General features: G+C 44.7%; 1 protein-coding gene across 2 annotated transcripts in view; it reads right to left on the bottom strand.

Moving 5' to 3' along the window:
- Positions 1–956: 956 nt before the first annotated feature.
- Positions 957–26121, bottom strand: part of SHQ1 (SHQ1, H/ACA ribonucleoprotein assembly factor) — a 57626-nt gene continuing 32461 nt past the window's right edge. For both annotated transcript variants that reach the window (XM_081852995.1, XM_081852996.1), the window contains exon 12: positions 957–2700. In XM_081852995.1, the coding sequence (XP_081709121.1) occupies positions 2034–2700 (667 nt within the window). In that variant the 3' untranslated portion in view covers positions 957–2033. The remainder of the gene's footprint in view (positions 2701–26121) is intronic.

The following is a 26121-nucleotide window of genomic DNA, read 5'->3' as shown; positions in this document are numbered from 1 at the left end:
ATTTGGCAGGTATAAAGATGGCTGAACAGAACAGGGGCTATAGCAGGGCAGGAACAGATATCTGCAAGATTAGAATGCCGGGAACAAAAAGATCAGGAACACAGACTTCCCAATGGTGGGGGGAGGAGGCAAATGTGAGGCAGCGGCTTCTAGCTGCTGGTGGGGTGTAACGAGGCATTTCCTCTTTCTTAACAATGCCAGAAGGTTGAAACACATGCTACAGGCATCCTGTGAGTGCCACTGAAAGCTGCATCCCCACACAGAGGTTCCTCCCTTTCCTCTCACAACATTTAGAAACACTTGGCTCTGTTGTAACATCACCACAGTCTTGTCCTGCTCCACATAGTTGGCTGCCACCGAGAGGGGCAGGAGGAATGCGTGCAATGATTCACGGCACAGGGTTACATGCTGGTCATTGTTGTGGGAGAACACACCTGACAGTGGGTGCCATTTTCAGAGTCAACCTTATGTCACGCATCACCCAGGCTGAATTGAAGGGTATCACTGCACACTAGTTCTTGCATTCCATGTATTCCCAACACTTAAAGGGGAAGCGGGATTTTATCTCCGCTTACTGAAATTTCCTGAGCGTTTGGTGGGCAGGGCAGAGAGAAGAAAAGGCGGAGAGCTCAAGCTCCAACTCTGCCAGAATGAAGTTAGAATGGAGGAACCTACACAGGAGGCAAGACAATGCTTTGGACAGAATAAAGAGATTGCTTTCACAAACACAGAAGCTGTCAGTTCTCAGAGAGAAACAGAGCTGTTCTGAGAACAGAACAGGCAGGCACCCTTCCCCAACTGGCAGCCACAAAACAGAAGTGCAAGTGTGAAGAATGGGACACTATAAACTTTTGCAATATAGGTTTCTTTGGAGCGCTGCAGTGTTGGGATGTATGTATCATATACACAGACACATACTTCTTTTGAAATCTGCACAACAAGCATGCGAAAATGTGCTGGCATAGTCTGGAAAATTTATTCTGCCTCTGCCCACCACAGTGGCAACATATTGTCAAAGAAAGGAATTCAGTGGAATTCGGGATGCCGAGTTCAAGAGATGTGCATTCCATTCGGACAGGGATGCAGAAGACACATACAGTTCTGCCTACAGTTAGTTAATGAAGCTTAGCTACCCAAGAGCAAAGCAAGAGGATAAGTTGGTAGTTCAGGCAAAAGTCTAAAAGGCAGAAGAACACAATATATACTCAGCTCTGTCGTTGAACGGTGGTGCATCTTTTGGTAAGCCACTGTTAAGAGTTACAGCTAAAAAGAATGTTTTGCTCCTTTTGGACCAGCACCAACCACTAAACCCACCTTTCCTCCATCCCAATCACGTATTAGCAGCGCAGCTGGAGTACAGATAACCTGAAATCAGTTGTTCATACTTAAAAGGTTAAATATATTCTGACCATGTACATGTTCAAAAAAGAAAGAAAAAACACCATACGCAGCCATGTATCGCAGATTGATTTTTTAAAAAAACAAACAAAAGATGAGAGCAATCCTGTGCACTCTTACCTGGCAATAAGTCCCAAAAAGTTGTGAGAAAGAACAGGATCAGGCAGCACTGGCATTGACGATATCGCACATGCAACTACTACAGAAGCACATCTTATTAGATGCGGGTGCCTGTGATGACCAAGCCTACTGCTAGTTGCTGTACAATGGACACTTCAAAATGGTTAAATTGAAATAAGGAGGACAGTAATATCCCGAGTGGAAAATTTAGGAGCTAGGAAACCATGATAATGAAATACAACATTTAAATATAGATTTGATCTATAAGCAATCTGCAGAATACAAATCAGAAAGCTTCGTTGATGTTTGATCATACCTTTTGTAATACTACTAACCTTGAATGATGCCACTTCAAAACTAACTCCAGAGACTAGGCAGTCTTGTTTTATTTGCATGCATCACTGGTATTTGACAGAGGAATATTTGCTGAAGTGGCCTTTGGCTGTTAAAATGAACCACAACAGCTAGCGATGCAAAAACCCACAACCCCCGTAGCCCACCCCGTCCACATTTCCTTAAGAAGCTTCATTTGTGCTGCCAAGAAGCAGAAGAGCGCTGGGCTTTGGAGTCACCTCTAAGAAATGTCTGTTTCCATTACGATCCGGTGAAAGTCCTTGAGGCTGAGCCGTGCAGCTTGTTCCTGTCTCCTCTGAAGTGCTGCTGCTGCTGCCGCCACTTACAGAAGGCAAACCTTCAGGCTGCTCCGTAAGCCTAATTGCCGCCTGCATTTGCTTCCCTAATTCCTCTATCAGTTTCCCGGGAACAGATGTAGATTGCAAAGGAGCCTTTGATTTTTCATTACTAGCATCTAGCGTCAAAGTGCCTATGTCTCGCCTTAATCCATTACAGTCAATAAGCAGAGCTGTCCTCTCCTCTTGGAGTGTGCTTTGTAAAGGATTTATTTCCCCATCTTCGCTGGCTGAGGACTCTTGTTCATCTGAATCGGAGTCTCCTGTCTCATATGATGAAGTGCTGCTTGAGTCTTCAGAGTCACTCGCAGCAGCTCCTTCGGAGGGAGGCAGCTGCGGCTTGGAGACTTCTGTGCCAGCAGCTTTTAACTCCTTTTCTTCCTCTTGCACGAGAAGGGCTGCTGCTTCTAGCTCGTCAAGCTCGAAACCTAATTTGGCCTTGCTCAGCTCTGCTTTCTGCACGCATTCGGCAAGGGCTGCCAACTTCTTTGACCTTTAAGAGGAGGAGAGAGAAAGAGAGAGAGAGCACATACATTTTGGTTACACTCTGTGCGGCTGACAGATACAAAGATTATCAAAACCAACAAACCTCAGTGATGACAAAACTGTAACTGGGGTTGCCCAAATTCCCAGAACATGCAGAAACTCACTATGCATTCCATTTAACTCTTTCCAGACCCTCAGCACCACATTATGAAAGAACACTTCTATCTGAAGATTTGATTAGCTGATATCCCTCAAGTCATTGGGACAACATGAAGCTGTACATCTCTCTAGCCTAGAGCATTCACAACACTTTAGCAAAGTGCAAAAGTTATGTCAGAAGATGGAACAGAAGGAAATAGCAGAAGGAGGTAATCTTCTCTTTAAGTTGAGTTCCTACCACTATTAAAACTGGTATCAAGCCTGATATCAGACTGGGGTGGGAACTATTAATCTGCAAGTGTGTATGTCGCCAGTGACTTGGGCTTGGAAACAAATATCTGTGGGCTCTATTTTTAATTGGATAGGAAAATGTGTCCCACACCTTCTTGTGCTTGTATTATCTAGATGAAAAATATGTCAACCTGGTCTCTTTTTACCACCACCACCTATGATAGGATAAGGCAACTGGGTCAAGTTCTGTGGTAAACGTCATGCAAATAAATCACAATAAGCAATAATTTGTACAGCCTGGTGAATGGTTTTGTTCCCCTCGGTTAGGAGATTGCAAAAGGGGGAGTCTGAAAGGTAAATTCTCACTCCTCCAATAAGCTGCATTTAACAAAGCAAGTTTCAAAGGTTGCAACGGAATCTCAACTATACGCTCCGAGACACCATAACGTAACAGACGTTGGTGTTCACATAACTTGTTGTTAATGAATCAAACAGTAACTCAGGAAATGGGTAATAAATATTACAAGAATACTTTCATTGCAATAGCGCTACTGAACTGTCTGAGGCCACTAATATGGGAAGTCTCCAAAGCCACTAATAAGAGTTAATGCTGTTAAATTAAGAATTAGGAGCTGCCTGCCCACCTCTATGGACAGTGATTAACATCCTTTTCAGTGAGCAGATCAATGGCATGAAACAAGTGCATGTTTGTGTGGGATGAGCTGTGCGTGTAAGAAAGCGGGACAATGTGTCAGAACACTTTAACCCTGCGCCACAAACGGAGGACGCTTTGCTTCATTTGAATTTTTTTAAAAAGAAAAAAGAATGATGGGGATTAATTTAAACAAATTAATGGCTTCAATAAGCATTTAATGATGGCACAGTAACTAATCTGTAACACTTGAATTAAGGGATCCCTACTGCTACACTTGCATGTGTTATTTCCTTTTAACAGAGAAGGGTGCTCTCTATGCTGGCTGAGTGCTTTTCAATACTTTTACAGAGGTCAAACGGAGCAAAACGGAGCTGCAATTTTGGCCTTCGCAGAATGCAACTATCTGCTTTCCGCAGAACCGGAGCTGTGCTCATTCAGTTACAGTCTTTCCCGTCTCACAGCAGAGCATCTCTCCAGGGTCTCAGACACTAGTTTGTCTCTGCTTTGCTACCTGAGATTCTGTAACTCAAAGCACCAGGAGCTGAACCTAGGACCTTTTGGATGTGCTCTGCTGCTGAGTTACAACCTTGCCTTTAATAGCCTTATAATTGGGGTTGAGCTAAAACATTCTCCTGGAACCTTAAAAAAAAAAAGGGGGGGGGAGATGTTGCTTTGCTTCTTGGAATGGAAGCAATTTGGGAAAGGGTTAGAGCATATATTTTTTAAGGCAACTGCTTGTCCCCATCTTTACCACACACTTTAAAATAAAATTCCTATAGGGGATTTTTTTTTTTTTAAGGCATGCACTGTATGTTATACTGAGTAATTATCCCCCCTGGGAACTAGAATATAAAGATCTTTAAAATCATTCAGCTGAGAGAACAAGCACTTTAACTTTCGCCTCACAGGAGTTGTGTATTACATTATCAGCTGCTCGCTCTGGTGTCATTGTGTCATGCCTCGCAGGTTAGCAGGGTTTGGCAGAGGAAATGAAACCCAGTCAGTTACGGCAGGATTTATAGCAGACCTGCTGTTGCAGGAAGTGGTGAAAAGTTGATTGATAGCCTGAGACAAAGCTCTACTGCAAAAAAAACTCCCCAAAAAACAGGATGCATGCCTGCTATTTATACCTGGCTTCCCTTTCTTCCTCTCTCCCTCCTTGATCCATATTTCATACAACTCTGTTGCTTTGTTGTTCTCTTCATTGTGTAAAAAGAAAAGAGGGGGAGCCTTCTAGGAAAGGATATATTTTTGGCATTCTAGCAAAGCGGCAGACTTCCCCATTTATAATTGACAGGAAAGGTGACATCTCCTAATTATTGCCCCATAGCAAAGCTATTTAAAAAAAATCAAAACCCTCACAGCAGAAATATACAGATGCCTTTGCCAACCTGCTGCCCTCCAGATGTTTTGGAATGCAACTCTCATTAACATCTTGAAGACACTTGGCTGGTGAAGGCCATCCTCAAAGCCACAAGGAGTACAACCCAAATCCTTTAAATCACAGGCGCTTTGGCATATTTGGGCAAAGCACCTGCTTTTGGAGACAGTTGGAACCACATGTGCATGAGGCTGTCAATAATCCGTCTTCCTCAAAGCAGGAGGCATTCAGGCAAAATGATAGCTCAGTCGGTAGAGGAGCAGATTCTTAAACCTCAAGGTCATGAGTTCGAGTTGCACATTAGGCAAAAGAATCCTTCATTGCAGGGGGTTGGACTAGATGGCCCTTGTGGTCCCTTCCAACTCTACAGCTCTATGATTCTACGACCTTTTAGCACTGTGGTTTAAAGTACAGTGGTGCCCCGCAAGACGAATGCCTCGCAAGACGGAAAACTCGCTAGACAAAAGAGTTTTCTGTTTTGGAGGTGCTTCGCAAAACGAATCTCCTATGGGCTTGCTTCGCAAGACGAAAATGTCTTGCGAGTTCCTGCGGTCCCCCCCCCCTTTTTCCCCCTTTTCTAAGCCGCTAAGCCGCTTATCCGCTAAGCCGATAAGCCGCTAAAAGCCGCTAAACCGCTAATAGCACTAATCCGTCAATGGGCTTGCTTTGCAAGACGAGAAAACCGCTAGACGAAGAGACTCATAGAACGGATTCTTTTCGTCTTGCGAGGCACCACTGTGGCTGTGTTTTAGTAGCTGTACGCCTTCTTTCTTCACAATTTGGAGAGACAGTGCCATCTGTTCATATGTTATGGGAGGCACAGGCTGCATCTAGCTTGTCAAGCCACTTCTATTGGTTCACCAACCCTCAAAAAAATCAGGCAGCTCATCCCTGCTTTTCCTGGCAAAGGCACCTGCAAGAAAGTCTTGGTGCTCAGATGGGCAGGGTATAAAATAAAAATAAAAATAATTATTAAACAGGGACAGAGCCTTCCTGTTGCCTGAGCACTAAGGCCTTCTTCCAATGGTGTCATGCCAGAGGGGGAAGACGTGCCTTTGCAAGGTGAAGTGGACAGCTTTCCTTTCCATCCCAGTCCTGGGCTGGGAGGAGAGGTTCCTCTGCTGATCAGCAACAGAATGGAGAGGCTGTCTGAATGTGTGTGTGTGTGTGTGTGCGTGTTACTATTCTTTATTGGATTTCCTAACCACCCATCACCATAAGGTCCCAGGGCAGGTTACAAGGATATAAAAATACAGACCCTGTATCAGTTAAAACAATGTACAATCAGAAGAATAGGGCGGATCCTTAAATATCTCTCTCAGGTGTCAAAGGACAGGGCAAAGAGGTATGATGAAAGCTGTACAATGAAGATGCTAGACACACCTGTGAGGACGAAATTCCACAGCTTGGGGGCTTCATCAGAGGGTGCCCTCTCCAGGGACACCATGCTCCAAAGCTCTGAGGGTGATGGAACTACCAAGAGGATCTCTTAACACCTGAGAGGAACTGTAGGGAAGGAGATAGTCTTCCAGATATTTGGGGCCTAAGCTGTTTAGGGCTTTAGGGGGACATAGGACCTTCAAATCAGGCCTGGAAGCAGACTGTCAACCAATGTAGCCATTTTAAAACAGGGATTGCATGAGTTATAAAATGAACCCTGCCCAGTACCCCTGCTGCACTTTGGACCAGTTAAAGTTTCCGAGTCATAGTTAAGGGCAGGTCCCATGAAGAGCATGTTAAAATAGTCCAGTCTGGAACATACTGGAGCATGGAATTTTACTGCAAAAGGGGGTGTAAGCTGCTCAACTAGCTGGAGCTGAAAACAGACATCTCTAGCAACTAAGGCCACACCTGTGCCTCCACTGACAATGTTAGAGCCACACGATGAAAGCGTACTCTCTGTGCATGGCTTGTTTGTGTGGAGAGTATGCATGTGCATGCTCTGGCCATGCCACCACTGGCATGTGGTTTTGAAAAGATTGACCAATCCTCAATGTGGCCCTCTGGCCTAAAAAGGGTGGCCATGCCTGTTGCAGGGGCAATAAACCTTGTGGTACATTCCCATTTACCATCACTTAATTCTTCAGCCCACTCTCTGATCCAAGCAATGCAAAGCTGGGACCATCTTGCCATGGTCCAGCACTATGGGAATGAATCCTGCATCTGCACACTCTGCTGCTCCGCCTAATTATTTTGTGACCCCCACATTGGCAAATTATCGTTTGTGCTTCGCCTGCAAACTAGGAGTGATTAATTAAGCTGAGCACACAAGGAATGGTGGTAGCCTGCTTGCACAGAGCTTGTCGTCCGGGAGCACCAAACCACTGCTTGGCGTTATGTGTTAATCCACCCACTGTGTCCAAGACAAGAAACCTTCTGTTCAAATAGGAGCTTAGGCGTAAATCTAAGGGGAAGAAATCCAATCTGTATGCACCAGAAACACTGAACACACCACTGACAGAGTAGCTCTCAGATGATGCAACTTGGGCATCGAAGTGGGAGAGGGTGCAAACTCTGGCGTGCGCAAAGAAACCACAGAGCAACACACACACATTTCAAAGGCAAGCAGTCATGTTATCAGAATGAATATTACATGTGTTTGGCTACCAGCCAGATAGGCAAGCTTCAGAACTCCAAAGCGTTAGAGCAGTTCACAGCCCTGGCTTCCAGCCAGGCACACAAATTACTCACTCATAAAAGGACGCTGGCATTTATTTTCAAAGATATGGAAATCATTCCTTGTCTCCCAACTGGGCTGAAGGAGATAGTTCCGAGGCCGTATCTGAAGTAGAGATGCATCGTGCAGCCCACGCAAAAAAAAAAGCCAGCGCTTCTCATCGCGCAAGAATCCCCTACAAGGATCCCTTTCCCTGCAAGCGAAACTGCTGCTGTTTAAAAAAGAATAAAAGCGCAACTACAGAGCCAAGTGGCTGGAGTAAACATTCTGACAAAGGCAGTTAGACATTGTCAAGAACTGTTCTTTAGGCTGCAGTCCCTGGAAAGAAGAATCCTTGTCAGAACAAGCTTCTTGACGTTCTGGGAGTTTCTTGATGTCGGGCATGCTTTCCAGCAAATGCGTTCCCCAGGCAAGCAGTTGCCAAAGAAAAAGTATCCCTGTTCGGGTTTCATGGTACCTGTTTTTCTAAAGCTTCAGTGAAAACAGTCACCCACAGTGACAGCGAGAGCGTTCGTCCCCTTACAGGCAAATCTTCAGCTCTAATTGTACCACTGCTGCTTTTCACTCTCACACCAAACTTTTAACTTCTTGCTTAAAAGGGTTCATATCCTGCTCCCACTGGCATCTGCACTCTCAGTTTCGGCTTCTCCCCCCTCTCCCTCTGGAGAGATCTTCCCTCTGCCGTAACTCTTCCCACAATCCTCCTCTGTGCCCCCCCCCATTTATCCCTTTTGAATAAGATTAGAAATTTTCTCAAGATAAGCAGTTCTGCCTGCCCCCCCCCCCCATGATTTAATTGCTCTCTCCACAGAGAAGTACAAACAAACACTTACAGCTTGGAAATGCTTTAAGTCTGTTCACCAATTAACAGAATATTGCTATATTCTGGGGTGGGGGAAGGCTTTAGGGCAGGCATCCCCAACCTGCGGCCCTCCAGTTGTTTTGGCCTACAACTCCCATGATCCCTAGCTAACAGGACCAGTGGTCTGGGATGATGGGAATTGTAGTCCAAAACATCTGGAGGGCCAAAGGTTGGAGATACTTGCTTTAGGACAACAAGCTCTTATGTTGGCATCCATTAAGATACTGTAAATTCACAGAAAGGGGTGGGGGTGGGGTGGAAGAGACACACTGATATTTTACAAAAAGTAGGTGGTAATAAAGAAACCTAAGTCTTGTTCAATTATCTCCTGTGTCAGAAGATGTCATGACCCTGATTCCTGGTCTTCAGGGGATGAGGACTCTCAGAAACACCCCCCCCCCATGAGCCATTTGTGTCTGAGCCTTGGTCTGAGGATACAGCACTGCCATCCTTAGAACTGGAGGACTGCATCACAGGATAATCATCATCACAGGAGACCCAGTGAGACCAGAGTCTCCCTTGCTCCGTTAGTGAGTGATGGAGCTAGCTGGGGTCCTTTAATTGAAAGGGCACCTTCCTGGGGGACTGGGGCTTACAGCAGGGATGCTGCTACTGCAGCAGCAACGGCTATATAGAGCTCAGTCTGTTTGGTACATGCTGAAGCAACATCAGATTTCTGCTCTCCCGTAGCACAGCCTGGACCCTACCCTGCCTTCAGCCCAAGCCAGAGTCGTATACCCAGCCAAAGCCTGACCTGCTCACTTCCAACAGAAACCATCTTAAGTCTCCTATAAACGTGTTCCACTTCCTCTGGATTGTGGAAAATATAGTTCAAAAAAGTTTGTTGCGCACTGCTAACTTTCCCTGCTTAGTATCTCACCCAACAGCTGGAAAACCAAGTTACTCATCATATTTGCAAAGGGGCACATCTATCTTGATCTATCATGAAAGGGAGACCTTCATAGGGGGCTCCAGTGGAAGTTCATGTTATTGGTAACATAATTCTGCCTCTTGAAATTGCTGGCTTTTTGAGAGAATGGGCTAGTCCAATTGGGTAGAGAATTACTAACTTCAGTACCGCTGCAAAAATCAGGTCTTCCCTTCCTTAAGAGAACCTCCCAGGACACAGAAGTGTTGAATAACTATCACCTAGTGGCTAATATCACCTTCATGGTCTCATACAGGAAGTGTGTGGGGGGGTGTATTCCCCAGCTCTGCTAACCAAGGACAATTTTAACTAGAAATCCCCAGAATGGAACCTTGGCCTTTCTATATGCAAAGTACATGCTCTGTCATTCAGCCGCAGCCACTCCAAGGCTCTGCCAAAGCTGGCAGAGATCAGTTTCACAGGAATCACCAATATAGCCTTTTTGTGTTGTTACTGCACCCCCACCCCCACCCCAGCCTATTTCCTTTAAGTAAAGAGACTGCGTAGCATGATAAACCAAGTGTCAGGAATATACTTGCCAACTTAGAAAGAAAGCTTATTAGCCCTTGTGATCTTTGCCAAAGGAGCCAAGCACAGTGAAAGCAACTTCCCAAGAGACAGAAGAAAAAAGGCGAAAAGATGGGAAGTGAGAATGTGACCCTGGGCAGTTTAGCTAATATATATATATGTGTGCGTGTGTGTGTGTGTATAATATATGAGATACCTATAAAGCAAAACATAGGTAAACGTGCCCTGAAGTTTCAAAGCTCTTTTGATAAGCATTTAATTTAGGAAGATTAAAGTCACTCATTTTAATTCTCCCGTGTGATTAATTGAGCCCTGCGATTACATTAAGGTGTGCTCATACAGTAAGTACATTTGTAGTAATGATAGCTTATTATTATGCCAAGAGTGATCCTACATAAACAAGCATAATAAGGCTTTTTCAAAGTGTTGTGCATGGTAATTATCAGTTGTCGTAGTGCCAACTGCTTAAGGAAAATGTTTAATTGCAAGCTAAATTGATCGTATGCATGTTTTTATTTAGCACACAGCTTAGGGGAACAGACAAAGCAAGGGAGGCAGCATCTCAGAAGTTGCCCACACACCTGGAGTGACAACTGATAGGGAATGCTACGTTCCTTTGCTGGCGGGCTTAGTAGTCACCCTGCTTTCTTTCTGTTGTTTCTGCTAAATTTTGTCCAAGAATCTGAAGAAGTGTGCATGCACACGAAAGCTCATACCAAGAACTGACTTAGTTGGTCTTTAAGGTGCTACTGGAAGGAATTTGTTTTGTTTTGTCCAAGAAGTTCTTAATCCTCCATGATTTGCATAGTCTTTGAACATCAGGTGGCAAAACAAGTTAGTGCCTTTTCTTATTTTAGACAATCCCAGCACAGCTCATCTAAAGAGGCAGGGCAGATTTTGATCTAACATTTTTCACTGCACAGTGGTGTTTGGGAAGGATGCCCGTGAAGAAGTGCAAGTGCAAATAATGATGTCACAATGCAGATATATGTGCAGGCAACATTTTCCATTTGCTACCATTCCCAAGCTTGGGGGGTGGGGGGCATGAAAAAGTATCATGTTTGAATCTGCCTGTATAGAAAGATAACCTAGTATTATATACTGGTTCATTGCCTCGATTTCTGTAGGAGTTAATTTTTTTAATTTTATTTTAAAGTGTAGCTGAAGAAGCATGGTCTAAGACAGAGGTTACTTGCACATACAGACCAGAGACACAACCTTGCATTCAACGATGGGCTGTGCAAATCCTACTAAAGTGAAATTTCCTTACAAAACTAATCACAGGAATGCAACATCATGGTAACCCAGTGTGGTGTAGTGTTTAAGAGCACTTAATCTGGTGAACCAGGTTCGCTTCCCCACTCCTCCACATGCAGCTGCTGGGTGACCTTGGGCCAGTCACACTTCTCTGAAGTCTCTAAGCCTCACTCACCTCACAGAGTGTTTATTGTGGGGGAGGAAGGGAAAGGAGATTGTTAGCCGCTTTGAGACTCCTTAAGGGGAGTGAAAGGCGGGATATCAAGTCCAAACTCTTCTTCTTCTACTTAGGAAGGTTTCTTATGCACATATATCATGCCTTATCTGTAAAGTTTGTGTGTGTGTAAGTGTAGGCAACTTCTGCTAATATCATGCACTGATGTAACTGCACACAACAATACATATTGTAAGACCCAAGTAACATGCCACTGAAAGACAACTATTAAATTCATTTTCCAGTGTAGTTAAACATCTTGGCAGGATTCACCTACAGAGCAAAAGATGCCTATTACTGTACCCTGCTGAATTGCAGGTATGGCTGAGGCCAAGATCCTAAACACTCTAACTCACCTTCCAACTAAATTGGCTTCTAAGGTCACTTGCAAAATGGATATAACTTAATCCAAAGGTATCCAGTCTCCATGCTGGAGTTGGAAGATACCCTTTGGAGATTCACTGTACTGGGGCTGTGTAGGTGGAGGAGAGAACGGGGAGAGATTTTGCTGTCTTTAGCAGAATGTGCATAATCTCTGTGAATAAAAAGAGCCTTAGACCAAAAAGCACGTAAACTCTTCAAAACTCTCAGGCCATCATACGATTAAGCAGACAACAAACACTATTCCCTTTCAATGTATACCAGGGGCTAGCATGCATTCACATACAAAATGACAACACACTGTGGTCATCTGTACAGAACACTGGTTTTACAAGGAAGTGTTATTTAATTTCTATGTACCCTGCAGGTGACCAGCCAAGGAGTTCCTGCATTAGAAAGAGAGGGAAGGTTGGCATGCTAAACTGTAGGGTGTGTCTGATCACTTTGCTTCTCCATTAACTACTCTGCCAAAAAAGACTTAACAGCTTTTAGCAGAACAAAGGGTTGGAAAGTGACCCATCAGAATTGCAGAGCTGGATGCTTAAAATTCAGCACAACTGCTTCACCTACAAAGAGAAAGCTGGCTAGACAGATTATTTTGCACACACCGTGAAGGATGTCAGAAGAATAAATCTACCTGGAATCTGGCCTGCTTACCACCTGGGTGCAAAGATCATGCTTGCTCAGTATTTCTGGATGTGCCTGCAAGTCCTCTGCCTTCTCGGGTTTTAATGCTGTTGCATCAGCATCTTGCTGCCCTCTCACAATTTAAACCAGCCTTCCTCAACCTGGTGCTCTCCTGAACTTTTTGGACAGAGGCACCCCTTTCTCTTTCAAAAATGAGAATTGCCATTGTTAAAGGCTTCCCTAGTGTTTTCGTAAGCTTCTGCGAAGATATTTAGGATGTTTTGGAGGTCATCCTCTCAGCATGCACACACTACGTTGTCATCAGCATACTGAAGCTCTATGACGGAAGTTACGGTAACCTTACTCTTTGCTTTCAGCCTGCTCAGATTGAAGAGCTTTCCATCTGTTCGATATATGATTTCTACTCCAGTGGGGAGTTTCCCTTCATGGCAATGAAAATAATGAATAGAATTGGGGCAATAACACAACCCTGTTTAACACCTGATCCCACTGTGAATGGTTCACTTTGAGAGCCATGGTTATCTGCAATTGTTGCTGTCATATAGAGAAACATGCTAAGAGGAAGGCACGCTTGGCAAATCCACACCGTGATCAACTCCCACCTGGAAACCAGTGTCCCCACTATGGAAGGACCTGTGGATCCAGAATTGGCCTCCACCGTCACTTACGGACTCATTGTTAAAACCGTGTTTATGGAAGACAATCTTACTTGGCTCCGAGTGATCGCCAAAGAGAGTGTTTTCAGATCTCAAGGAAGGGGAAATCTCTCTTGTTGGAACAAGTAAAGAGCTACCAATGATAAAAAATAATCATATTAAAGCTCATTTTTACATCCAGACAGAGCCAAGGTGTTCATTTCTGCACTAAAGTTCTAAAACATTTAAGTGGTGAGGGAGTTAAGACCACACACCTTGGAAATAAAAAATTCTATATAATTTAGGGGCAGTAATTGCAGACAGATGACAAGGACCGACATCAATTTAACTACAGAAGGTGCAGAACTAAAATACATGAAAAGCTCAATTATGCTTCAATAAAATATAGACGATACCACAGATGGAGTGTTGAAGCAGCCCCTCTCATCCAGGAGCAGCCAGGGTCAACAACATAACAGATAATGAAACAGAAAATTCAGCCACTTTTTAAAGGGAAGAACTCCATAAATGAACCAACAGAACCATTTTATGAACAGCACTTGAAAGACAAAAATGCTTTACAATTGAGTATTTAACTGCGTTCTGACAAAAACACACACACATACACACACACACACAGAGAGAGAGAGAGAATATATCTCAGGCTTCAAAACTCCCTATGTTACTGAAACATTTCTTCTCAAAAGGTAAAAGCCTTGAAAGGTGTGCCTGGAGAGAAAGATCCTCAGTGACTGCATTTTTAACATAGATGTCTTAGCAGATATGCTGTATTTCAATGTGCTTCCTCACAGCTTTAAGGTTATTTCTAATTAACATCTGAGGTTGCCATTAACAAGCTTCAAAAATAATAGATGTAAATTTAATCATACATGTATGTGCCATTTCTCTGCATGCATGCACATGTATGTGTGAGTGTGCTCTGCTATATTTATTAGGAACTGAAAGTACGCTCAGTGTAGAAGACTTAAGACACAAAGAAAATTGATGCATTCTTCTGTCCATAGCTGTCAACCTTCCCTTTTTTTGTGGGAAATTCCCTTATTCCAGCGCCGTTTCCCGCTGCTTCCCGCTATCCCGGATTGTTAGATATCCCGTAGACTGTCCCTGGGACAGGTGAGGCTGCTGATCCCTTATTTTTGAGGCTGCTGATCCCTTATTTTCACTTCTGAAAGTTGACAGCTATGCTTCTGTCCCAAATGCAGATGTGTGTGGCCCTCTGTTCTACAATTTCACAAGTCAGAATCACAGTTAATACCAAGGGCTACTACGCACTGCATAAGCACTGAGACCCGGCTCCGGCTTCCTTGCAAACACATGCAACATGATGTGTCCCATGGTAATTAGCTAGACTCAACAGGAACTTCGCCTAAAGGGTGGATTAGTCTTTCATGGTATTGTGTACACAAATTATACACCATCTGAATACCACTGGTTTTATAATTGCAGCTTTTGCTAAGTGGCTGTGCAAATATCATAGCTGCGGAATCTTGGAAAGGAGAGCTCCTGCATCTGTTCATTATGCTCGGCGCAGTGATGCAATGCCCTCTCACTACATGCCGGCTTGGTCTAAAGGGGATGCCAACAGCAGTGATCAATCAGCAAAAAACCAGACTGTGCTGCGTTGCTGTCATCAATGGTATACAGATGCCATTTACCACAGGGAGCTTCCCCCAAGCACTGCAAAGTTACTTCTGAACAGTACATCATTTCCTCTAGCAGCAAACTTGGGTGGTGAAGTGTCTATTCAGCCTGGAAATGAAATGGGGCCACCCAGTGCTTTTTTTTTTTTCTTCAAAAAAAAATGTTTAGGGGTACTCTCATTTTGACTCAAGAAAATCCCCATTTTATTGTTCAAATTGGGTAAAATAAATACAGTAAATGGACAAAAGTACAAAGATTCAAAAAATGTTTAGGGGTATGCGTACCCCCCAGGAAAAAAAGCACTGGGTCCATCCAAAAATACAGTACTGTTTCCTACATACTTGGGTACTCTGTAGAAATGCCTACATTTGTGTTTGTGTTTCTTAAAGTTTAAAGATCCAGAAAACTCCAATATGAGTTCCCTTGGGATACTGCTGACAGCAGCTGAGCCAAGAGAGAGAGAGAGAGAGAGAGAGAGAGAGAGAGAGAGAGAGAAGCAGAGGGGATTGGTGGATCCCTAAAGAAACAAGAAGTTAGGCAGACTGTTTGAGGTATACTTATTAAGTCTACATTTGAGAGCAGTTAAGACAGTGAATGTTAGGGTGGCAGTTACAAACATTGGTATTTTTTTAAGGGATCATGGGAGGATGGAAGAGAAAACATGTGTTCATGACCCTGACATCTCACATCCTGATGAATTTGAGGGGCGGGGGGTAGAGAAGAAACTGTCTTGCATTATACAGGGATGTTTCAGAAAAAGAAATTATCCAGAACTGTCTCTCCCTCACTTCAGCTTTACAGCAGAAGGTGACCTGTCACAGTGAGAAAAAGAAGTGTCATTGATCCCTTCCCATTACTGAAACATCCCTCACCTCAGAGTCTCAACACTAGAGAACTCCTGTTTCAGACTTTCTGTGGCTCTGACACCACCTGTCTTCTTAGGTGCTGGGAATACACTGCAACCGGGGCGCAGTTCCCATTTGTCCATCTATATTGTAAATCGAATTATAACAGAAGTGACAAACCAGGGGCCCAACCCTTGCCACAAACAGTCGTAAGCATAAGGCCCTCACGTTCAGGCCTATGTAAAAAGCCAAACCGAACTCCTGCCCCAAGAAAAAAGCTGGATTCTGCGAGCAAGGGTTCCACTTGCCACACGAGTCATGATGAGTGCTCTGCCACCCTGCCTGAAGCATGGAAAGTCTTCCTCCTGAGACTGAAGCTGGGAAAGGGGGCAGGATAGCATCTTCACAACTGTGCTGTCCTTCTGAGGCACTCTATACGCCAAAGCCAAATGGTAGGAGAAAACAAAGAGAGAAGCAAAGAAATACTTTTTCCACTCGTGTGCCATGGATATGCAGATGGGTTCTCTCTTGTTCCTGAGAATTCCACAGCATTTTGGAAAACAGGGAGAAGCTAGCAGTGTCACTTCTGTGCTGAAGCTTGATAGCTGCATTTAAATGGCACTACCTTTCCAGGGACGCAGGTGGTGCTGTGGGTTAAACCACAGAGCCTAGGACTTGCCGATCAGAAGGTCGGTGGTTCAAATCCCTGCAACGGCATGAGCTCCCGTTGCTCGGTCCCTGCTCCTGCCAACCTAGCAGTTCGAAAGCATGTCAAAGTGCAAGTAGATAAATATGTACCGCTCCAGCGGGAAGGTAAACAGCGTTTCCGTGCACTGCTCTGGTTCACCAGAAGCGGCTTAGTCGTGCTGGCCACATGACCCGGAAGCTGTATGCCGGCTCCCTTGGCCAGTAAAGCAAGATGAGCGCCGCAACCCCAGAGCCGGTCACGACTGGACCTAATTATCAGGGGTCCCTTTACCTTTACCTTTTTACCTTTCCAGAACAACAACAAAAAAGGCTTGCTTGAAATTTCTATTTAGTCACTAGAACATTACCATTTTAATTGAGGCACAACAGGAAGCAGGGGATCCAGAAGGCCTTGCACCAAATGCTATAGGCGATTTGAATCAGCCTGGCTGTTGGGACCCACTTCCCATCTCCAATGTGGCAAAGCAGCTTGGCCACAACGCTTCTTGAAAACACCTGTCAGGGCACCTGTGGAGAGAACAAGTGGCGAGCGGCTTCCCCACACGCCACTGTGCACCTCACGCAGCAAGGGCATTCCCTGGAGAGCTCTCCTCACACCAAGAGGCTCATCATGAGGCTGTTCAGCTGGAGAGCGCTGGAAAGGCTGCAGTTCAAGCGATGCAGAGCTCCAAGTATTTGACATCTGACGCAAAAGATGCATCCGTCAAATATGCACATTCACTTTCTAGTGTTTGTCAAAGCCAGTACAAGAGAGAGAGAGAAAGAGAGAGAGAGAGAGAGAGAGAGAGGGAGAGAGGCCCGCCAAACATTCCTTTCGACAGAAGCTAATCAGCAAGTGGAAAGAGTAGCAGGAAACAGAAGGTACGGATATTGAAATGGCCCAATTAATGGACCTGGCTCTTCCGGTTCTGGGAAATGCTTTTTTTTTTTTTTTAAAAGAACATTCACAGCCTTATCAGAAGCATAAGGGGGGGGGGTGCAGGCTACAGCAGTGCATTGCAAATAGCATTACTTACATACAGGAAGCCGGAATTAAATTACTAGTGCATCTTGGGGCAAATGACAGTTCCTCAACAGGGCAGGATAACAAGCAAAACAGTAGATGCGAAACCTCCTCTGGTGGTTATCAGCTGTCAAAACAATGACACGGCCCATTCCACACTGTACACAAGAGGTCTTGCAAGGAAAAAAGAAGCAGTAACAGAGCAGAGCGCCCAAGGAGGTAGCTGAACATACAAGACTCCTGTACGGACTATGAATAAACGACATTTATCCCAATTATAGTTCCCCCCCCCTTTCCTTGAGTTGTTAAGGTGAAGAGAAACTAGTAGCAGGAAAGGACAAGGTGCAAATGAATGCTAGAAGTGAACTTAGGTGTGTAAACAGGAATGAGAATATTTCAGAGGAACCTATCGTTATGGTCTGAAAATGAAATGTCTGGGTTCACACTGGAAGCCAATTTTCTCCTTCTCTGGGAGCTAAAGTGACAGCAGCCCATGGAAGAGGAAAAATCTAGTTTTCTTCAGCATACTGTGACAGGGACACCCCTCCCACCCCTCACAAAGGGCAGCAGAAAACAACAGGACATCACACTCTTTCCAAGGCAGATCTTACTTCAAATGAAACATGTGATATATTTTTCTTAAAACATTTAAAAAAAATGTTTAAAATGCCAATTCCAAAGCCAAATACAATCCATCACCCCCACGTTTTGCAGGTTTAAATGGGGGGAGGGGGAGTCTGGCTGCGAGAGCTACAACAACAGTAAACTGAGCAGCCCTTCATGATCCACCCCACACCCCGGGGTGTGAGCCCATGGACAGAGGAATACCTGCCTCTCTGCCATTTCCCTCCATTCAGTAGCGCTGGCTCTCTCTGCAGCTGGAGATATGGTAGGGCTTTGGTACAGCTGGCTTTTCTCCTTGCAGCAAAGTGAGTACAGCACCAAGCAGGAGGAAGGCTGGAGCGCAGCAGGCTGACTGGCTGAAGCATCCTTTGAGTAGAGGGCGAGAGAGAATTCATGGATGGATGAATGAAGGGAGGAGTGAAAAGGCTGAAGGCAAGCAGAGGCTGGAGGTCCCCGAGGGAGACTGGCTAGCTGGGAGGCGGGGGGGGGGGGGGAGGACCTGAGTATAAAAAAGAGAATGAATGAATGGGGAGGAGGAAGGGAGAGGGAAGGGATGTCCCCATGCTTGTAGTGGTGCAAAAGTCTGATTAGGGACTGAACATCATCTCTTCCTCCATTAACTCTGAATGTGCAGAATTTCAGAGGCTCGCTTCAAGTAAAGCATCTACACAAGATGCTAAAGGAGGATAAAATGCTAAGGTGTGGCATTTATTTTCATAATCTGGACAGGAAATCTCTTAAAGTAAACACACCCGCTGAGAATTTATAGTACACACAGATGTGTGCTATGAAGAGGAGCTGAGTGGGAGAGGGACCTGGAATATTAAATGATTTTTTAAAAAAGAAACCATACCACTCCAGTTTTGAGAGAGAGGCAGGCTTTTACTTGGGTTTTGGAAATGGATTGATATTGCCCCCCCAAAAAAAAATGTCAACGAAGTCCAAAGCCTGGCAGCCACTCAAAGGATGCAGCAGCAGTGATGCCATTTCCTGGCAGTGGGCTGGCCACTGCTGGAAGGAGAGTGCTGGACTAGACGGACCCTCCACCTGAGCCAGAAAAAGCACGTCTCACGCTCCAACAGTGCAGCAGAAAAATATTAATAACGAAAGAGATGACTCATTCAGTGCACATGCACACACAAAAAGTACAAACTCTAATTAAACTATAGTTATGAGCACTGGTTTCAGGAATAAATTTTGTTTTGGAATAGTGTTCCATCTAACCAAGGGTGCAATTAAGTTGTGACAGCAGCAAGGCCTAAGCCAGGTCCCACCAATTCCCTAGGAAAGTGGAAAGGTGGGGAGAGATTTAAAGACAAACACTACTAAAGCTGTTCTTTTCCTCCAAGTGAGAGTCACTTTCAGCCTCTTCCAGTTTTAAAGTGCTGCACTTTAAATCCCACTCTCTACTTTAAATTGGATTGAGCATCACATCCAGCATGACCCTTAAGTGGGCATGTAGGATCTATGTGCATGTGTGCAGACACACACAGACCCTTATAAGATACATGAACTTCCCAAGCATATTCCACATCTTTCCTATCAGCACATGTATGAGAACAAGCGCTAGATTCTCAGGCATATGTTCACAGGTATGTGTCACGACAGACTAAGCAGTAAGAGCTAACTCATCATCTGACTTATGCTCCCTTTTAAGTGGAGAGGTCGGGAGAAATGAGCAGGAGGCTCCGATTCTGTTCAGACAGAGGGGAAGTTCAAATTGCCACCATCATCCCATTGAGACTTTTGCAAATTCCTTTCCAGAAAAAATACTGGCCAGCAGGGGCACTGAAGTAGATTCTGGACAAAGAATCACGTCAAAATGACACGCAAGATTGAGGCTTGCATGTCAGCTGATGAAATATAAGAAAACTTACTTCCTTTCTAGGACTGACCATGATTTAAATTGTAGCTGTGCTCCCGTAACTGATGCCCTGACATTCATGGTAGGTAACTGGGAAAGGGTGGGAGAGAAGCCACAACAAAAAAACGTATTTTTTCTGTTCCACGAACCTGGCATAATTTTTATCTTTTTGGGTTTACCAAACGGAGTCCTACAAAATGACAAATGGCAGGAGGTTCTTCCCCGTTCTCTCTCATCCAATGACACAAACCTGTCTATCGTAATATATTATCGCATGGTCGTTCCTCTGGGCGTCCGCAGGCTGTCTCAAGTCCCGGGCATTAGTTTACAGCGACTCGTGGCAGCATGGGGAATCCTTGTAGAAAGAGCTGACAGTGGAGGCACAAAATCCCCGTTCCCCACTAGAAGATTATCATTTCAATATAACATCAAAAGGACCGTGAGAAAGGAACATTTGCCCTTCCTTTCCGTTTCTGCTCACCCCAGTTAAGCGGCTGATAGTAGAATCGCTGCCAAAGGGTGTCAGCTACTGACAAGGCTGCGAACAGAACAGAAAGATGCTATTTGCATGGAGAGAAGCTTCCCCTCTTTGATCACAGCTGCAAGCCGCACCTGCTTAAAAAGGCAGCAGCTACACAGGCTACATGTCGTCCCTGTAGTCAAAACAGAAGGAAACAGCGGAGAAGTGCTGACTGAAGAGAGATGACACAAATCGCTGACCCCCCTTTCTGCAAGCTGATAGCAAACGGCTGCCTGCCCCGCAACTTCAGAGAAATCAAAGCGAGAACCCAAAGGGAGTGAAGAGCTTTGCTTGCATCCCCTCTCTCTACCTGTGGCAAGGTGCATCACTCAGACACAGCCGCAAGGAAGAGGAACTGTGGGGAGGGGGAAAGATGATGGAATGAGCAGCGGGGAAGGAAGAGGAGAGAGATGGAGCATCAAAAGGAAAATGTGAGCCAACAGCTGGGAAGGGAGCTTAAATCCTCCCATCTACCCCCTTGAAAAGCCATGTCATACAGGGTTGCTAAAGCACATAATAAAGGGCACTTTCTGGCATCCTAGACTCGTCTGTTGTTCCTTCCAGCCTGCAGGGCAAACTCTATTGTTGTTCAAAGCCTGTGCGCTGTTGTACACAGCCTCCGTTACTCACAAAATGCTCTTGGTGCAGTTGCTGCTTTTACAGATATATTATGGTGACAGGGTGTAGATATGGTGCGTTGTACTTCAGGATAGAAAGGGAAACTAAAAAGGGAAAGAAATGTGGTTGGAATATGGATAGGTCAGGATAGGGCATTTAAAAAAGGGGGGTGTATTATATTCAGTGAAGTTTTACAGTACCTATAGTAGACGCGTAACAATTAATGGAACTAAGTTAGTCATGACCATTCATTTCAATGGATCTGCTCTGAGTAGGACCAACACTGGCTGCAACCCTATAGTGCTTAAGTTGTTCCAAGGGTTGATCTAGAGGTAGATGATAAACACTCCAGAAAGCCAGAGTGAAATTTGGACCATCTTGGCTGTGAGTCCTGTGGGACCTTCTCCCTGCCTTGCAAGCCTTTTCCACCTGGCCTGGGAGGGTGGGGCCTTGACTGACTCCAGCTACAAAAAGCTGAGGCTGCGCTTGGGCTAGGGTGCTGTTTGGGTGTGATGGGGTGGTTGCTGCTGTTGGTTTTTTGTATCTTTATTTGAGATCTTGTTGCGATTATGTGGAAATTGTTCCGTTTGGCTGTGCATTTTTATGTTTTGTTTATTGTTTGCAACTACTTTTGTTACACCGTTATTGTGTATTTTTTCATGTCGTAAGACATCTTGAGCACGGTTTGAATTATGGAAAGGAGGCAGACAAATAAAATTATGTATGGATGTATGAGTGGACTTCTGGTTCACGAACCAAACCTGGCCAGCCACACCTCCCAATATGGCCTGCAAGGCTGTTTCAAGGAAGCCGTTCGCACCCAGCCAACACCTGATCTCATACATTATGACATCAAGTGACCGATTAGGCAAGCTGTCCCACTAACCTCTCATATTTGGGACAGGCCCACGCAGAGCTTGTCTGAGGCTCAGGGCAGGAGTCTTGTTCTTGGCATGACAGCATAAGTCTGGCATGCCCCTGGCAGGGTCCCCCAGCTGGCTTAGCCCTCTGAGGCCCAAGGCCAGTATACCCCCTGCCCCTCCCTCTTCGCAGGCCTGCATTTGGCCCACCAAGGAGTAGAAAAATAACAACCAAGAACATTATTCACCCTTGATTTGCCATTTCATCAGAATCCACGACTGTGGTTTGTTTCTCCCTATCCTGATCACTATTCAACCTTAAAACCATGGTTTGTGGCTGGCTTGTTTAGAACCCCGGGCTCAGAACTAGTGGGAGGCTGAGCTTAACCACAACTTCATTGTTCATTTCTTCTGTATGCCTCAGGGAGGAGTAAAGGAAGAGCAAACTGGGCAGCATACATTCTGCTCATGCACAATAAATCAGGATAAACTACAAACTCCGGCTTATTGTGACATGTGGGTGTGGCCAGCTTTCCTTCTCTTTCAGATAGGATTCTTTCCAAATCCTCCTGGACTCTGCTGATAACAGGCCTGATCAGATCATGTCAACAGACTGGCCAAAAGACACTCGGTTAACTTCATGGTTGAGAAGGGTTTTGAACCTGGCTCTTCCTCTGGCTCTGGCCACTGGCTCTCATAGATAGCTTTAGAGAAACCCTACCACAAAAACCTAGAAATGCACTTACCTAGGCCCCTTTGGACACTAGCAAGTCAGGTAGAACACAAGCTTAACAACACACTCTTAAGGACAATTGCTAGGCAGATGAAAAAGGCAACAATGCCTTCTATCAGCCAGGGGCTTTGAAAACTACCCTATCCATGACCAAAGGCCACCCAAGCAATAAATAAAGGACAAGCTTAACACAGCATGTCTTCTCCAAGGCATAAGCAGATGTGATGCGACGTCCTGAAAGTGCTGCCAGCTACAGCGATGTTCTGCTTGTAAGCTGCGCTAAGAGGGAATTACAATAATTGAGCCTTTGGGTCATGGAGGGTTGAGCTGCCGCTGCAAAGCCATCACGGGATAAAGCTGAGGCCTTCGTGGATTGCACTATATCCGAAGCATATCTGTCACTCAGAGGCAAACCAACACTCTGGGGCTGCTGCAAAAGTGACACAGTCAGAGGCATCACCAAGGGCATACTCAAAAGGATTTCATGCAAATCACTAAATCGCCTTTGGTGCACACATTCACAAAATATACTGTGCGTGAAGACACATGTGAAGAAAAGATTCTAAGTCTACATTCATGACTTCAAATAAGAGAGTCACTACATGGCCGTTATTTTGAGTGAAACAACCTAGACTGAAAGCTATGTAGTTTTACACAGACAAACCTAGACTGAAAGTGAAAAGGTCCAGATCTAGCCAAGGAAAAACACGGAGCCAGCCTTGGGAAGACATGTTTCTTCCGCCTCTGCCAAGAGAAAATCCAACGGCCCATTCCCTTCCCTGCCTGAATTTTAGTATTACATGGACCCCAAAGCTAACCATGGAAAACACTAGTTGTGTTTCCTCTCAAACAGGGTTCGATGTCCCATTTCACCCTAGATTAACAACAGAGACATATACTGCTAAATAATAGTGAAGGCAAGGAAGGGAAGGGAAGAGAGGAAGGACACAGTCCCAGGCTGGTCTATGAACAATAAACATGACACATGCACTGGATTGATGTAACCAGCCGTCATGAAAGGAAAGCCTAGTTCCACGCCATATTAGAGTTTCGTTACTACCATAAAGAGAGAGAAAGCCACTTTGAAGGTTTAAGTCAGTGCACTCTTCTCACTGATCAGGAAAAGAGAGATTTGTTTCTGTCCTGGAGCATGAGAGCTAGACTAAGGAATACGGTTTTCCTTCAGCGAGGGACCAGGTCATCTTAAATCACTCCAGAGGGAAAGAAACTGGAAGGCTTTCACTGCACCAGCTTTGGTGGTCTTCTTGATCCAAAGCAAATGAAAAGCCAGCCTCTGCACCCTCACCTCGATTTTTTTGCAGCTCGTCTATTATATAGCATACCTGACGCTTTTCAAAGATTTTCATAACTCAAGAGGGATTCCAGAGGCCCAACAAATTTATGTAAGTAATGAGAAGGGAGAGGGGGAATAAAAACCAAGCACTTAACAGAAGGGCTGGATTTTCTTTATCTATGACAGATGTCCAGCATTCCCAAAGCAGCATTTAGTGCCACTTCCTAAATACTTGACCAAAAAGAAAAAGGGAGGGAAAAACCCCTGACAAATTAATTTTAATTCTATTGTGAAAACTAAAGCAGTAACAAGGTTGACAGCAGGGGATGTTATAAGCTCGCTTAGCAGGAGGATCAAGCAAAGTGGTGACACGCTGCATGACCTCAGGGGTTAAAGATGCAATTTTCCATCTGGCCGCATCTGGCTTTTCAACATAAAATGTTGACGACACCTGCCGAGATGCCTGTATGAGCTGCCTCCGCTGCTCTCTACGTATCCGCTGCAACCTGGGAGAGCCTATTAACAGCTTCCCCCTTTCGTGTTTTGCAGATTTGTGCAATATGGCTCACCCACCCCTAATTGCTGCACTGCATACAAATAGAATGGTTTATGTGGAATGCATATAAGGGAATAATTAAAGCAATAACTATTAGAAAATTACTGGGCATGCAGTATTTGCTTTATGGTGCAGCATATGCTGAGTCTGATACTGCCAAATGCTTTCTTGAAATAAGTTGAAGGGAGGAGCCGAGAAGAGAAGAGATTAGCCACATGCCGTGTCTCAGACTTAAGGATGTTTTCCAGGGGGGATATTACCATATTGACTCAAAAGTAATGCACACTTTTTTGGGGGCCAAATCACGTCATGAAAATTAGGGTGCACATTAGTAGATTTGATGGCGCATTTACATTTGCCAGGAAATACTTATTTGGTTTTGAAAACTGAGGTGCATGTTAGATTCAATGGAGCATTAGATTGGCGTAAATACGGTAATCTTTGCTCATGTTTTACCACAGCAAGCAATACCCGAAGTAACTGGAAAGGATATGAATTAGTACTGCTACAGGGATACAACTTAGCACACAAGGGACAAAAATTTACTGGATCCAACTGGGTTTTTTAGTTATTAAAAAAAGCACCCCACTACTATTTACTATCCCACCACCCTCTCCACTTGGCCAGAAACTGTAGTCGTGGCGTTTTCTCATTCCACCAGTTGTGTCACCATGATAAATTACCTGCCCTCTTAATCTCCTTTTTAGTTCCACTAATACCATGTATTTCAATACTTTCATTCACCTTTTATCCTTCAAACATATCGTAGCTGGGTATTGGCATGGAACAAACAGAGATTTGTAGTTAAAAGATGAAGGTAAGATAATTAATAAATATTACTTATAATATATGTTTCCTTACAGCTAGGTTATTAGACTTGGTTCAGTAGTTGATGTTATTGTTGCTTAATGGTGTTGATTTAAGATGTCTGGATGCTTGTTTTATTTTCTGCGGCCACACAGATAACCATAACCAGCTGCCCTTCGTAAGTCCACCTCAGTAAACTCACAGGCTTGTTCAACAGGCTTTACTTGATGTCTTCCTTCTGGACAGGGTTCACAGCCTTACACAGTCAGGAACTCGCTGCTTCCTGCGGTCAACTGACAACCACAGCCACACTGTCCTCAGTTATACCCCAAAGCTGTTGCTGGGAGCCTTCCAACTTGCAGAGCTTCCTCGCTTCTGTCTTCCATGATGTCAGCCTCTAGGCTGATCCCATACTCTTCAGGTATGCTGCTGCTTCAGGTTCTCACTCCAGGCTTCCTTAACATTTCCTCAGACTGCCCACCTGGCTCTGAAACAGCACTGAGCTTAGCTTTATATACCCTTCAGCCAGGACCTCCAACCAATCAACATGTTTCTGCTAGATTCAAAACCTATAATTATGGTCCAATAGATTTGAATGGAATGTCCGCTATGGAAGTGAAAGCTGGACCATAAAGAAGGCTAATCGCCGAAGAACTGATGCATTTGAATTATGGTGCTGGAGGAGACTCTTGAGAGTCCCACGGACTGCAAGAAGATCAAACCTATCCATTCTTAAGAAAATCAGCCCTGAGTGCTCACTGGAAGGACAGATCCTGCA

The sequence above is a fragment of the Podarcis erhardii genome (genome assembly GCF_964252035.2).
Source record: "Podarcis erhardii genome assembly, chromosome: 2".
Classification (NCBI taxonomy): domain Eukaryota; kingdom Metazoa; phylum Chordata; class Lepidosauria; order Squamata; family Lacertidae; genus Podarcis; species Podarcis erhardii.
The sequence above is the reverse complement of the archived record's forward strand: the minus strand, read 5'-3'. Positions and strand labels throughout refer to the sequence as shown.